This window comes from Hydractinia symbiolongicarpus, chromosome 12, assembly GCF_029227915.1.
Source record: "Hydractinia symbiolongicarpus strain clone_291-10 chromosome 12, HSymV2.1, whole genome shotgun sequence".
Lineage (NCBI taxonomy): Eukaryota > Metazoa > Cnidaria > Hydrozoa > Anthoathecata > Hydractiniidae > Hydractinia > Hydractinia symbiolongicarpus.
In genome coordinates, this window is record NC_079886.1 from 7,202,621 (window position 1) to 7,216,680 (window position 14,060).

The window sequence follows — 14,060 nt, forward strand, 5'->3', positions numbered from 1 at the left end:
AACTATATATTCTCATGAAGAACACTCTACTGTCATGTTTACAGCGAAACAAATTTTGCACAACCATCAGATTTTCCAAAACAGGTATATATAAACATCCATCGGAGATTGGTTTCCGACTAGTCCCAAATAACCCCTCTAGGACATTCACCTGAAGTGTTAAATCAGTATTTAATTGCGCTTCGTTTAATATGTACGCACCAAAATCTAACGACATTAATATCATTCATATATTTTATTGCCATTAAAATATCTTTTTTTTAATTTGAGGACATCCGAAACGCGCACAGAGTTTTTCCTTAAGAAATCTGAAAAAAAATCCAAAAAATCAACATACATAATTTTCGGCGGAAAAACTTTCGGACACAATTTTTTATTTCAGCGGAAAATTTTTCGGACAAGATTTATGAAGTCAAAAAATGTATGGATAAGTCTTTTGAACGAATTTTAACCAAATTTCAAAAGTAATGATTACGGGAAATGACATAAAAAGAAGGCTAGAAGCATTTATATTGTCATACAATCAATCAAGGTTTAAAAAAGGCTCTTCAGGATCCAACTTTATAGAGCCTCAGCCAAATGTGAAAACTGCAGTTTTTATTGATTTTCTGATTACCCTATAATCTCTATGCATTTATCCTCTTTTAAAAAAAATAGAAAAAACGAAATTTTAGATCAAAAAACTTTCGGCAGACACAAATTTTGGACGAAAAAAAATCCGAAAGTTTTTCCGTCCGAAAATTTTCGTTTTTAGTGTAGGATTAGAGATGGTGGATATGAGTAGCCAGAAAGAAAATTAGTACAGCTATCACTACTTTTACATTTAGTTTGGAAAAATGGAGGTAGTTTTCGTGGAAAAGAATTCTCCCGTTTTACAATTTTCCGCACCGTTGTTTCCTTTGTTACCCTTGTTGTTTAAAGTTCCCTATGAACGACAGTTTTAAAAGTTTTCCCCGGGCCGCTAAGCAGGAAAAGCCCTGTGGAACACTAAAACGTTATTCGCGGATCTTTGAAATAAAAACGCAATGTTCTAACATCAGGCATGCAAAAATTGGAGCCTGCTAAGGGTGTTTGATTTTAATCAATTTAATCCTTTTACACACGCGAAAAGGGGTACAACTTTTCGCGATTTCTGGCCCGGTTGGCCATCAGAGACCGTAGCAAAACATAATTTCTGAACTCCTCGTCTCGTTAATATTACGAACTCAGAAAAACAGAAAAAAAAAACAGAAATCGAAATCAAGAGAAAACAATGTATTCAATGTGTGGATTTATTTCAGTATTACTGTATACTGCCAGCATTTGATGCGATCCTTGGCCACAATTCTGCACATTCTTTTGAGACTGGACCAGTTATAGCGGAACCTGAAAAAAACCTCAATATTTTAAAAAGAAAAAAGAAAAGAGGAAGGAATAAAAGAGAACAAAAGCAGAAAAAACCAAGGATCACACCCAAACCATTGTCTGCATTAAACAACGTAGCAAAACTTATAACACAAGAAGTATTTGTACAATGCTAAAAATACGTGTAACAAAAGTACTCATGATTATTACAGCAAATTTTGCTACATGTAACTGACCCCATAAGAAGACTATTAAGCCTTGTTGAAAATTGCAGAGAAAAAGTTAATCTATAAATTTCTTTACCTTTCATTTCTCCTTTATTATTAACAATAACACCAGCATTATCTAAACGAGACAGACAAAATCATAGTAAATTATCGACATAAATTATTATAATATTGCATTATTTACTTTTTCCTCAACTCTCTTCAGATCTATCGGGGAAGTCATTGTTAATACAGGGTTGGTAAAGACAATTTATTGTTAAATTTTAAGACAGAACCCTTAAATACTTTTTTTCCAGAATTATGAGTGAAAACGTAAATGATTTTTTCAGCCAATAATAAAAAATAGCATAACAAGTAGCATAATAGATGAAAAAAGGTGAAAATTTAAAACCAGTAAAACATTTTCTTTTTGCCAAATACATATCTATCATTACATGAAGTCAACTCCCTTTTAGTTTATCTACTCATTTTTAAGACACACTTATAAACAACCAGTCAAAAATTTTCCCAAACAAAACCATATATAATGCACATAGAACTTTAAATAATAACCTAAAATTCATAAAAAGTAATAACAAAAAAATAACAAGAACAAATAAAAATTTTAATTGAATACCAAAATAAAACTGCCTATTTAATGGAAAACAAAGAGAAAAAAAGGTTAAATTTATATCAACAACAGTTTTGTAGTTTTCAGACACATTTTTTGAAAAATCCCAAATTTCAGACAATTTTACCAGATGTACTATAACCCTATAATAAACACTGCACAAACAGGAAACAAAGTTTACCTTCAAAGTAGATGAAAACACCATTCTTTCGACGGTATGGTTTTCTTTGTCTGATGACTACACCAGGCATAACTGTCAAGTAGAAAGTAAGAAATCAATACAAAATGTATCAAAAGTTCACATATGCCTAACAAAGTGTTGAGGGTTGGTGATGGTTTTTAGAATGTTTTATCTGTGTTATCGTAAAACAAAACACGGAATAAAAGGACAAAATCTAACACTCTACAATAAAAGTTTGTTTCAAATGATGTGTTTTTATTGCCGAATGTTTTGTTTTATTCACCTTCATAAAAAATCAGCATTAACCTGCTGATTAAGTGACTTGGCTGAATAAGTAATGAAGAATGACTTTGCTATTAGGACACAAAAGACTAGGGGCTCATAACTTCAAATTTTCTCAAAGTATGAATTCTCATCTGTCCCTCCCTTTAAACAACGTTTCCTGTCACCAAAGGTTATTAAATGGTTTTCACAGTGAAATGCTGACCTTTTCACTTATTTAGGACACCCTGCCCCTTATTACTTTATGGTCACTACATATTGGTGGATTTTAATTTTTTTAAGACAATCATTTGTGGAGACTAAAAGTTCAGGTAACAGTTGAAAAAAGTTCAGAAAACAGTCACATTAAAGCTTTCCCTATGACAGATATTTTCTATTACATCTGGTAATGTAATAGAAAATATCTGTCAGTTAAGTGTTGATCTGATTTGAGTGAATCTATATACCTAAAGTTAAATAATTTTGGCTGAGATTAATTTTTGTGAATTTTCTAGTTTACTCAGTATATTTTTTTTTTTGTAGTCAGTTAAAGCATGGCCAGCCTCAATGATACAAGGAATTCCAATTAAAAGCTACTTTATCTCAATAAATAGGCCTAAAATAAATTAAAATTGCTAAAAAAAATACTACATTTGTCAAAATAATTCTTTGGAAATAAAATATTAAAATGATTTTGTGGAAAACAGATCCACAATAAGGAAACCCGCCTTTAGTCGCCACCTAGGATTTTATATATACAAGTGATTTTATATATACCATGTGGTTGTTTCGTTTTGTTTCTAATATTTGTAACAAATACTGAAGATGAGCAACAACTTGTTTTGCTTTTTCCCTTGTGAAAAAAGTCTGCAAAAGTGTAATACGCAGCAATGACAACAAGAGGGTGCTGATAAGCCGCAAACGCCCGCATATATAAGGGGAGTTCAGGTGACTTTTCGAATTAAATTGACGGTTGTCCACCGAAACCGCCCGCACTTTCCCAAACACGCCTGGAACATTACCGAAATGCAAACCTTGCAACATAAACATGGGGGACGACAGTTCAAAGAACGTGCTTGAAGAGAAAAGAGGTAATAAAGTTTATATATAAGTTATTTATCAAGTAAATCTTATCAAAAACCATAAAAAACAGTTCTTTTAACAACTTAGCTACCATATAGTTAGTTCATTTTAATTTTTATACTTTTTTAAATAATTCTTCGAGAGTCATTTATGGTGAATCTTTTTTTTTTTTGGGCATTGTTCGGGACTATGCGGGTTTTTTCAAGAGGGTGCCGATAAGCCGCAAACACCCGCATACAACAGAGACAGAGATTTTGTTATTTACAGTTTGTTTTGGCAAGCACTTTTGTTTTTTACCTGTTGGAAGTCTGAAAAAAAATGCTTTCTAGCACTACTCCTTTTATTCTTTTTGCAAAAACCCATAGCACAAGTAGAAATCTTATAATTATTCACCAAATTTAACTTATTTGTAATAATTTTTTTTTCTTTTTTTTTCTCTAAATTTATTTTGTGGCAAAATTTTTAGGGTCGTTTTTTTCCCATGTGGGAATGACAACAAACTGGGTTCAATCTAAAAACAAAAATTACAACAAAATAGTTTTCGACGAGCATGTTGAAAATTGTCGTGTTGAACATCAAGTTTTTAAATTAGAAAATAATTACTTGCAAATGTGATAATAAGTCAACAAGATTAAGCCATCTAAAGTCTCTACCAAATGTGTGTTTACAAGTTCTGCTAGCTAGCTAGCTACGTACCTTTTTTTCTAAGTTCTGGCTTTCCCTTTTTTACTGATGCCACAAACATGTCTCCACTAGTGGCAGAAGGTAAACGATTTAACCTGCCTTTGATACCACTGACAGCGATGATAAAAAGATTTTTTGCGCCAGTATTATCAGCACAGTTCATAACAGCACCCACAGGGAGGGCAAGGGAGATGCGGAATTTCCCGCCGACTCTTCCTCCAGCTAGAAAAAGTACAAAATAAATCTTTCAGTTTCATTACTATGTAATACATCAGTTATTTAAAATGTCGAAAATCATCACTGATTTCATTATAGATCACTCAGATATATAGAGATAATTATCCACATAGTAAAATCTTGAGCTACCTCTCTTGGTCGACATCTTGGCTGTTTTCGAAAGGAATGAAGACAAAACAAAGTGGATATTATGACGCCATATCATTAAATTTACTTATTGAATAAAAAATTAGGCTTGGTGCATTTCTCTGTAGTTGAGTATTCTAATATTTTAGAGACCCATTTGTGCGCGACCCTCTTTTAGAAGGAAGGTATTTTTAAAAAATTCAAGTTAATTTTATATTCCCTTCTTCTGAAAAAGTTTATGTGAGGAGAATATAGAAGAATTCTATCAAACAATTTGCTTTACACAGATGCAATCTCGTCCCCCGATATTGCACCTGTAAACCAAATTTTCACTTTTTGATTTTCTTTTTTGCGCTAGCGTTCATAAAGCCAAAAAGAACTCTTGAAGGGCTAGATTCTTCTACACTCCCTCTGTGCTTTTGATTCATCAACATAATACAAGGTTAAGTAAGGCTTTTAACATTTTCCTTAAGAATGATCATAAAACAGCGCTCAAGAAAGAAGCCCTGGCGGCAGCTGGTGAAAAAAACCATTTCTCGTGGTTATTTTTGAAGAAGGCCGTTTGCCTTTCTTGAGCGCCGTCAGCCATAAAAAAGTGAAAGAGAGACCTGGGAACGAGGTTGTGTTTGGGACGTCTCATTTTTCCGCTTTAATTTGTCAAGAATCTGGTCTCTAGAAGCTTTAGCGTACCAACTATGTAACCCATGATCAATGCAGTTTAATTTAAGGGGGAGAGGAGATGTTCGAGTCGATATAACTATTAATTTATAAAGATTTTCGTTAAAGAAGATGAAACATTTGTTAATTTCGTGCAACTAAAAACTGTCAGCTACTTAAAGCGCCCACTAATTAGAGTGCCGATCAATTGCTGCTTGCTATTTAAAACGTCTTTATCTCAGTTTTGCTTATGCAACAAATTATACGCTTTTTGGAAAGTCAACTTCATAACTGTAAATTTTTATTCAAGAAAGTGTAACCATAGTTTATCGCGTTACTATTTTTCTTTTGCTACTAAAGCCCTATGATGATTGTACGTTCATTTTCTAGAATGAGATAGTCTTCCTTTTGCATTGAATATAAATATATCCTGATTTAAACTTTAGCCACAACGGCAACGAAACAAAATATTCTGATTTTACACTCGTAGACTCTGGCCTCAAATAGTTTAAAATTTGTTTGCTGTTTGCATTTTAATTTTTTACCTTATCTTTAAACGATTTTTCTCTCAAAGTATTAGAAGGCTAATTTCTTCCATACCATTTTGTGTCGTCTTTACATGATCGGAACACTATCTCGTGACGGAGATATAGTGTTACCACGGCATCTGTAAAACTTCATAAAACAATTCGCACTTTTAATTTAAATAACAAACTAACTCGCTCCTAAATCTTTAACCAATCAGAACACAATCAGTAATGCTAACGCTGACTCCCTTGTCACCAGAATCTTTTTTTTCTTCTTCTTACAAACTGAGACTGTGAGATTATTAGAATTAGTCCTGGGTCGGAACAATTCGGCTTTTAAAAAGCGGGTTTCCTGACAGAGACCTATTCCTTTTAGTCATCGAAAAACTAGCTTTTTATAATGATTGAGGGATAAAGTTCTTATCTGAAGCAGGTTTTAACAACGTGGGAGTTACACATTTGTTTTGAATTAAACCGCCCACGCTATAACTATTAACTTTAACTATGAACATAAAAAATTTAATTAAAAATTTTGAAATTGGTTTGAATAACTGGCAATTAACTATAGTTAGCTTGCCTGATGATGCAGAATTACAGATCATTCATATCTCACCATGTCCTATCGATATCATACTAAGGATATCTTTGTCATTGCCTCATCTCATTACAGATACTGGACTAAACTAAAAGTGGTACTAATTGCCTTTATTTAAAATTAAATCAGCTTTTGTGTAATATTATCAAAAAACAGCGGTTGCTTCGATATTAAATCCGTTTATAAACGTGACAATAGCCTTTCAGCACACAGATTCACATGCGTTCAAGGCAAAGGAAAATTTGCTCAAAAGAGGAAACGTAGAAAACAGGGAGGTTACAATATTGTAAGTAAAGATTTTGTTGTCTTTATGTGACTTCTTTGTTAGTTCTATTTCATTTATTAGCTATTTGTAGATAGTGCTCAAATAAGTTTTTATGTTTTCTTATGTGTTTATAGTGCTTTTTGGAAAAGACAAAATCTTAAATTACTACAGAAGGTTTTTCTCTTATACACGAATTGTTTTTATAAACAACTGTACTAAAATTCACCATGGGGGTACAGAATGTGTAAGAAACGTCAGTACAAATGATATTAAACATGACACAAGCAACAAATTATATTTGAAATGAGGTATTGTAAGGCATCATCGGACGTACATTGATCCGCTTTTTTGTTAACAAATAATCAACTTCTCAAAATTTGATCTGCATTTGGTGGCTGAGGACAAGATGGTTTCTGTTTGGTATCGTTTAGTAGCCCAATTCATCCCCTTTCAGGAACACAGGAGCACTTTTCATGACAACCTAGTCATCGCGAGTTATGGCTGTCAAACTGTGAGATTGTTTTCGTCCGGTTTTGCAAGGATATTTCAAGAACCGCCCTGTAATGGTTAAAGTTTTTAGTAACAAATTTATAGACATAAAGATCAAAGTGACAGTCTGTATATACGGCGAACTTTTTCGTTTACTGTGCATTTCTTGTCCGTGTTGTCTGTCATACCCATGCGAAAAATGCATGAACGGAATCCTGTAATTTGCGATTTCAGGACTTTACCAAATTTTACACTCCAGATCCTCATGGCAGCAGTGTTCTTTATGAAAAATTAATTAAAGACAAGTACTCAAACAGGTTTAAACCTCTTGAAAACGACCGTTAAAAAGGTACAAGCCATCAGATTCTAAATAAACTCGACCCCAGTACATTTATCTGCAAACAAGACGCCTTCGAGAAGTAAATAGACTTAGGGACGAAATTGACTTTGAAGTTCGTTTGCTGTTTTTAAAAACATAATCTACACGGTCTGATGAAATTTCGCCATGCGCAAGTTTACCTCCGTGTAAATTACACACAAAAATGTTAATGGCGCGCATTATTTTACAGATGAAAGGTGGAGATACATGTACATGCATGTGTTCGCAAGAAGCCTAACTTTCTTAAAAAATATAAAAAAAATGTAATTACGTAACATTTCAAATTCTACAACTTATTATTTGGTGTTGTTGTTATTGTCATTGCCAGGTATGTCATTGACGTAGTTACTGCATTTATATTCGCCATTCTTCTTTCGTGGTTAATTGGTTAATTAAACACACTGCTGTTTTTTATCTTTGCTGCAACTCTACCTTTATAATTTAATAAAACGTTTTGCAATAAAGGCCTATTTAGAGTTCGTTCTTTTTTAAAGAAACGCAAAATTATCAATACCCAAAAGAAAATATTAGCACGATATGCACATTAGTGAATTTTCTTGCAATATATAGTTGCTTTATGCCAAATACTAATTTATTTCACCTATAATATTTTGAAAGAGTTGTGTGTCTTTTTTTGGACGTTTTATTTTGAGGTGGACGCATATTGTGCCGGATAATTTCGCGGTATATGCTTTTGAAATGCCTTTTGTCTACTTTTGTCTTCAGACGTTATTAATTAATTTGTTTTGCTTTGTGCAGATTTATAATCTTATAATGCGATTACATAAAAAAAAACATTTCCATTTAAACAGATTGCGGATAAGAATTCTACAAAACACACCTTTATGTGACCACAGCAACTAAAATATAAGTTAAGATCTACCTGGGTTTAATCAACCTCATTCCCAGGGCTGTTTGACGCTTTATTGATATCCGACATCTTCCTGTCGTCTCGAATTTTGAAAAGCGAAAAATTGCCCTGGGAACGAGGTTGAGGTTTGACAAAAGATTTGAACAGTTTGCGAAGGATCTATACTAATGATAAGAATCTGCCAATGATTAAAGACATTAGCCAGTAACTCAATTGTTAAATGCAACCTCGTTCCCAGCGCTGTTTTTTCTTTTCTATAACCAGAACGGCGCGACCCGTTGCCAGAAAGGATACAAGATGCCCTGGGGATGAGGTTGCGTTAAATGCTGTCTTAACACACTTCTTAACACACTTCTTAACACACTTCAATTTTTCATTGGATTTATTATAAAGCAAAATGGTAGATTAGAAAAATTAGTTACCTTAGCACCGGCCCTGAATAGCGGTATTTTCACAACCTGTCATTATAAAACAAAGAACAGTGAAATGGGGTCGAAATATCTTTATCTTTGTAACACTAATTTACTTATGGCTATTTTTTATTATCAACCAGGATGGCTTCTTCAATTCTTATTGGTACTGCTATCAACGAGGACCATGCGGAGTTCTAGCGCATTTGAAGCTTTTATTTGGGCTAAGAAAGCCATGCAAGCAGCAATCGATCAAGTAGACAACTGTCTAAGATATCATTCCTATTCTTGTGCTAAACGCCAAGCAAAAGGAAAGATTAACACTTTATTATAGCTTCTTGCAAGGCTTGACCGGGGTTTAAATAAAAAACCTTTCACGCGCTAAGAGCGAACGTTCTACCGCGAGGGTATCAATCGAACAAAGCACACTGCCTGTCGTAAATTTCCCCGGTTTTTGCTATTTTATAATTTCTTTGCACAAGGTAGTGCTTCGACTATCATTTTGAACAAGATAATAAATTAAAAAAATCTATAAAAGAAGTCTATAGAAGAAAAATGGAGAAGGGCAAAGAGAAATAAAAAAGTAGAGATATACAATCATACAAAAAAGAATAAGACATTTTTTTTCTTTTTTGATAAAGAAATTTTGATAAGAATTTTTGATAAGAAAGATGATGTCAATAGTCGACTTATAGCAACAACTTGAGTCTTTTTTGAATGGATAGAGAGATAAGAGCAGTTGATATTAGGTCATCATTGCTTAGGCCCACAATTATTTAAGGTGACGTGCCAGGAATTTTTTTTGAGATTTAAACTACACTGGCTTAAAAACGCATCATCTGCACATTTTTGTCCCATAAACCATTAATGACAAAATCTTCTTTTACTGGGGTGGTTGCTCGTCTCCTGCCTCCTTAAGCTACCTCGGCCCTGTTCTTATTCTTTGGGTGGTGAGAAGCACAGACGCTAGAATAAATTTTAGATCTGGCTGCATTAGACTCATTTGTTTATTACTTGGGAGTGTCATAATTATTTTTATACAAATTCGGAAAGTTGTAACGACCCCGTCATGCTGACCTATATCAAGATTAAAAGTTGAAAGATAATAATAATCTAGATTGAAATTCTTTTATTTCCCGCTTATATTAGGATATAAAAATGCGTCATTATAAAGTTGGCAACATGATAGGTATGCAACCTCGTTTCCAGAGCAGTTTTCTGCTTTTTGATATCGAAGCAAAAAAATACTCTAGGAACGAGGTTGTATAGATGTAGTGATTGGTTTACGCACTTAAATTTTGGCATCTGGCATCAGGAATATCATAGGTGTAAAAGAGCCCTTGGGACGAAGTTATTAATATGTAAAAAAGTTACCAAAAACTTGCTGTTTCTCCCAAAAGCAAAAGTAAACATACTAATGGAAAAAAATATATATAGGCACCTACAAATCAAGAAACAGATATCAGGGGGGGAAATAACCGGCTTTAAGTTATTCGTAGAGGACATCCAGGTATTGGCACTAAAGAAATATTTGACCTATTTTTCAAAGTTGGCACGAAGCATTAACTCGCAAATACCTCGGCTACGAAAGCGCATCTTTTGCGTACACGTACAAGGAGGTTTGGTAAGCAGCGTTTGGAATGCGCTAATCGTATATTATAATAGCATGTCAGAAGTGCCGAACAATCCACGTCGCTCGGAGTCCATGAAGTGCCGAAATATCAGGAAAAAGATTTATATATCAATTAGCAGAACTTAAAAGTTTAGACCTGATAAAAGAAGAACCTTATTATGTGAATCTTTTTTAAAAACTGTTAGTACTAGTAACAGCTCATTGTTTTAAAATTTACATTTATGACCTTACATTTACTTTTTACACCGCCTTCTAATTTCTCTTTGTTCTTCTCAAGGGAGCTTAAATATAAATAAAATACTTTAAATAAAATAACTATAAATAAAATACTTTCATTTACTTTTATAAAATACTTAAATAAAATACTTTCAAAGATTTCTTTTGATGTTTTCTAAAGAATGAATATTTTACAGTTGATTGTTTTTTCTCTCATTAGACATTAAATTCACCTCATTATATTTATCCTTTTATCATATTGAATTTCAAAACAACATTGTAACTACACTTCGTATTCGCTATTATTTTCTAATTTATTGCATTTAATCAAAAATAACTTGATTTACTAACTCTTAAACGTTCGTATGTGCGATACAAGTGTAGCAAATTAGACTAGGTAGTATGCAGTCGGAATACGGTAAAATTTAAAAGACAAGTTCTAGTATAATAAATAATATATTATTATTATATGCGCAGATTGTCACTGAAGGTGGATGGGTGGGTCTGCAAAACTAACTAACGATGTGTGATATTTTCCCGCTGTTTCTGCCCTTTTATTTTCTTGATTACGTAACAGAGCAAAGTGTGTTTTAACTGGTACATCCGGGTATATGCCTTTAGTAAACTCCTTGATGTTTCAAATAATGCTATTACGAACAATTTTTTGTATTTTTACTTTAAAAATAAAACTTTAGGAATTAAAAAAAAACCGATTTAAAGTCTTTTAGGAAACAAGATTACTTATTTTTTTTTCAGGACACACGAATGATGTTTGTTGTAAACATTGCTTGGTGCGGCGTTGTGGTAGCATTATCTTTATCTGGTAAGAATATAAGTTTATTGCGAAGGTACATTTTTGGCGAAATTTAAATAATTTGATTATTCATTTACATAGGTTGGAAAGGAAGTTTGTAATACATACAAAAGTGTGTATATATAGTATATATGTATAGGAATCAAAACTCAATTTCCGAATTTTAAACTACCTGATTTTCGCTTAGTACCATTTTTTTTCTTCATTTCTTAAAGAAATGTTTAAGAATCACTTTAAGAATAATTAAGGCTCAACATGTCGATTTCCAAAGGATCAAGAACCAAAAAGTATTATTCTTAAGACTGTATATCCGCCTTCAAACGTGATCTCAATATCTCTAGCCACTTTAAAGTCTGTATGTTGAACTCATTAAGTTAATTTGGTGAGTTTCAAGGTTTTAGAATGAGGAGTTTTATGTATAAAATCTACAAATGTTTTTCTTAAGGTGTGGTGAAGTGCAACTCGAATGTTATTGATTTTGAAAATTTAAATCCTGTCTTTTACGATGGCAAATATAATTGTCGAGATGGTTTCACTAGAAATAGAACAGAATGTTCAGGTATTACATGTTCTCATATTGTTTCAAACTTTTTCTTACTGAAAAATGCATTCGATGCTATTCACAATTTGCATAATCATTAAAGGACATTCTATTACGGAAGAAATCTTTCCGTTAATGAATAACATGAGGACTTTACGCAATCTTGTCCCCAGGGCGTTTTTCTCTTTTCGCTGTCTGTTATTGTCAAAGAGAATAAATGTGGGGACGACGTTACACTCATTTCCAATTTTTGATTATTCCATTTTTATCTTACGCGAAATTTTAAAAGGTTGAGCCATTAAAAGTTGTTCTATAGTTTCCAAAATCTTATTTAGAGTTTAGTGTAATGACGAATAGAGGAAACATTTCCACTAAAGTGAAGTGTGAAAGTATATAACTTACAAGTGTATTTTTTTCTTTCAGACTTAAATGAATGTATTGGTAGCCTGCACCGGTGCCATGGTAACGCTACCTGTTACAACACGCCTGGTTCATATTATTGTCTTTGCAATGAGGGTTATGTTGGCAATGGGAAGGATTGCTTTGGTATTTTTCTTATTATTGATGATGTTACGTACGTAATTACTACCTATTGCACAATAAGGATAGTCCCAGTCCCAAATTTACGTTGACTTACAAAGAATACCGTTGTTAAGCGTTAAGATTTTCCAATCTCGTTCCCAGGAGTTTTATATTTGAGAGTTTTATATTTGAGAGTGTGAACAGCCTTGTTCAGGCCGTCCAAATAAAGCTTAACAACTCCTGGAAACGAGATTGAAGATTGCCCTTATTGAGCTGAAACATATATGTTCGAAACGACAATCACATATACGTAACATCTAGAGACTTATAATCTTACTGTTTTATTATATAAAACAATAAGATTCCAGGTATACCTGGAGATGTGTATGCAAGTAATGTCAATCGAAATTTTATCTTAGATGTCGAGGGTAGTGAGCTTAGTGGAGAATACTATCATAATATCACTGTTGGTTATATTGGATTGTCTTGCATATCTACCAGTACAGGTGAAATACAACTTTGTTGTTTGAAACGTTAGAAATTAGAATACATCATAATTAAGTGAATTAATGAATGAATAAATGAATGAATGAATGGATGAATGAATGAACGAATGAATGAATGAATGAATCAATGAATGAACGAATGAATGAATGAATGAACTAATGACTGAGAAATTTTGTATTACTGCTTTCCTAGGTGTTGTCAAACTATACGAAAAAGATCTTTATGAAGATATATACATCGACGCCAATGGTACACACTACAGATCTTGTAAAGAGAGTTTTGGTGACTATGGGACATAACATAGAATTCTAGATAGAGATAAATCCAATAGTTTATTCGATCATGAGTTAAAGTTGGTTTGAATCAGGGAGACCTTTCTTCTCAAGGTTGGTTTTAAATTGCGATGTGCTACTTAATCGTTCTTTTTTTGCAAGAAGGGAATGCAAGAAAGAAAAACAGGTCGTTAAATCATCTCTATGGTGGAATGGCGTTTTGTGAGCATTGCAGTAAAAACGACAAATCCGTTACAAATTAATTTCATGAGTTGGAAACATAAATACGGTATAACATTATATCATAGAGGTAGAATTTTTTTTCACCCTATGATTATTTATTTAGAAGAAGGAGAAATAAGAACTTTTATAAAAAGTCGATTTGGAAAGAGATATAATTGTAATAAAACATTATTTTTATGCATAAACCTTATGTACAAAAAGAAAGTTATAATATGCAATTCATGAAATAATTTAGCAATTATAAATACAATATAAACGTGACTTTTTTTTCACTTCTTAGCAAGAATATCAAAAAGGGAAAAATGTTAAGTGTAGTTTACTAGACTAGTAAATTATGGGAGCTACAATACGATTTTTTAGATGGTG

The 14,060-nt window shown here is 32.8% G+C and overlaps 2 protein-coding genes across 2 annotated transcripts; one reads left to right on the forward strand and one right to left on the reverse strand.

The window, feature by feature from the left end:
- Positions 1 to 1,257: 1,257 nt before the first annotated feature.
- On the reverse strand, positions 1,258 to 4,912 carry LOC130622673 (60S ribosomal protein L23-like). Its single transcript, XM_057438162.1, has 5 exons — positions 4,757 to 4,912; positions 4,403 to 4,612; positions 2,363 to 2,434; positions 1,648 to 1,689; positions 1,258 to 1,365 (listed from the first exon to the last, which is right to left on the reverse strand). Exons 1-5 carry the CDS (start codon positions 4,830 to 4,832, stop codon positions 1,283 to 1,285), a joined length of 483 nt encoding a protein of 160 aa, XP_057294145.1. The 5' UTR covers positions 4,833 to 4,912; the 3' UTR covers positions 1,258 to 1,282.
- Positions 4,913 to 6,441: 1,529 nt separating this feature from the next.
- On the forward strand, positions 6,442 to 13,947 carry LOC130621202 (fibrillin-1-like). The gene is made up of 7 exons (XM_057436518.1): positions 6,442 to 6,584; positions 6,662 to 6,818; positions 11,552 to 11,618; positions 12,055 to 12,168; positions 12,574 to 12,696; positions 13,092 to 13,178; positions 13,372 to 13,947. Exons 1-7 carry the CDS (start codon positions 6,442 to 6,444, stop codon positions 13,476 to 13,478), a joined length of 798 nt encoding a protein of 265 aa, XP_057292501.1. The 3' UTR covers positions 13,479 to 13,947.
- Positions 13,948 to 14,060: the final 113 nt, after the last annotated feature.

Coding starts and splice junctions, on each gene's coding strand:
- LOC130622673 (XM_057438162.1), bottom strand. CDS start 4,832: ATGATATGGCGTCATAATATCCACTTTGTTTTGTCTTCATTCCTTTCG. Junction 4,613..4,756: donor CAAGATGTCGACCAAGAGAG/GTAGCTCAAGAT, acceptor TACTTTTTCTAG/CTGGAGGAAGAGTCGGCGGG. Junction 1,366..1,647: donor TAATAAAGGAGAAATGAAAG/GTAAAGAAATTT, acceptor GGTTTTTTTCAG/GTTCCGCTATAACTGGTCCA.
- LOC130621202 (XM_057436518.1), top strand. CDS start 6,442: ATGAACATAAAAAATTTAATTAAAAATTTTGAAATTGGTTTGAATAAC. Junction 12,697..13,091: donor CAATGGGAAGGATTGCTTTG/GTATTTTTCTTA, acceptor ATTTTATCTTAG/ATGTCGAGGGTAGTGAGCTT. Junction 13,179..13,371: donor TTGCATATCTACCAGTACAG/GTGAAATACAAC, acceptor CTGCTTTCCTAG/GTGTTGTCAAACTATACGAA.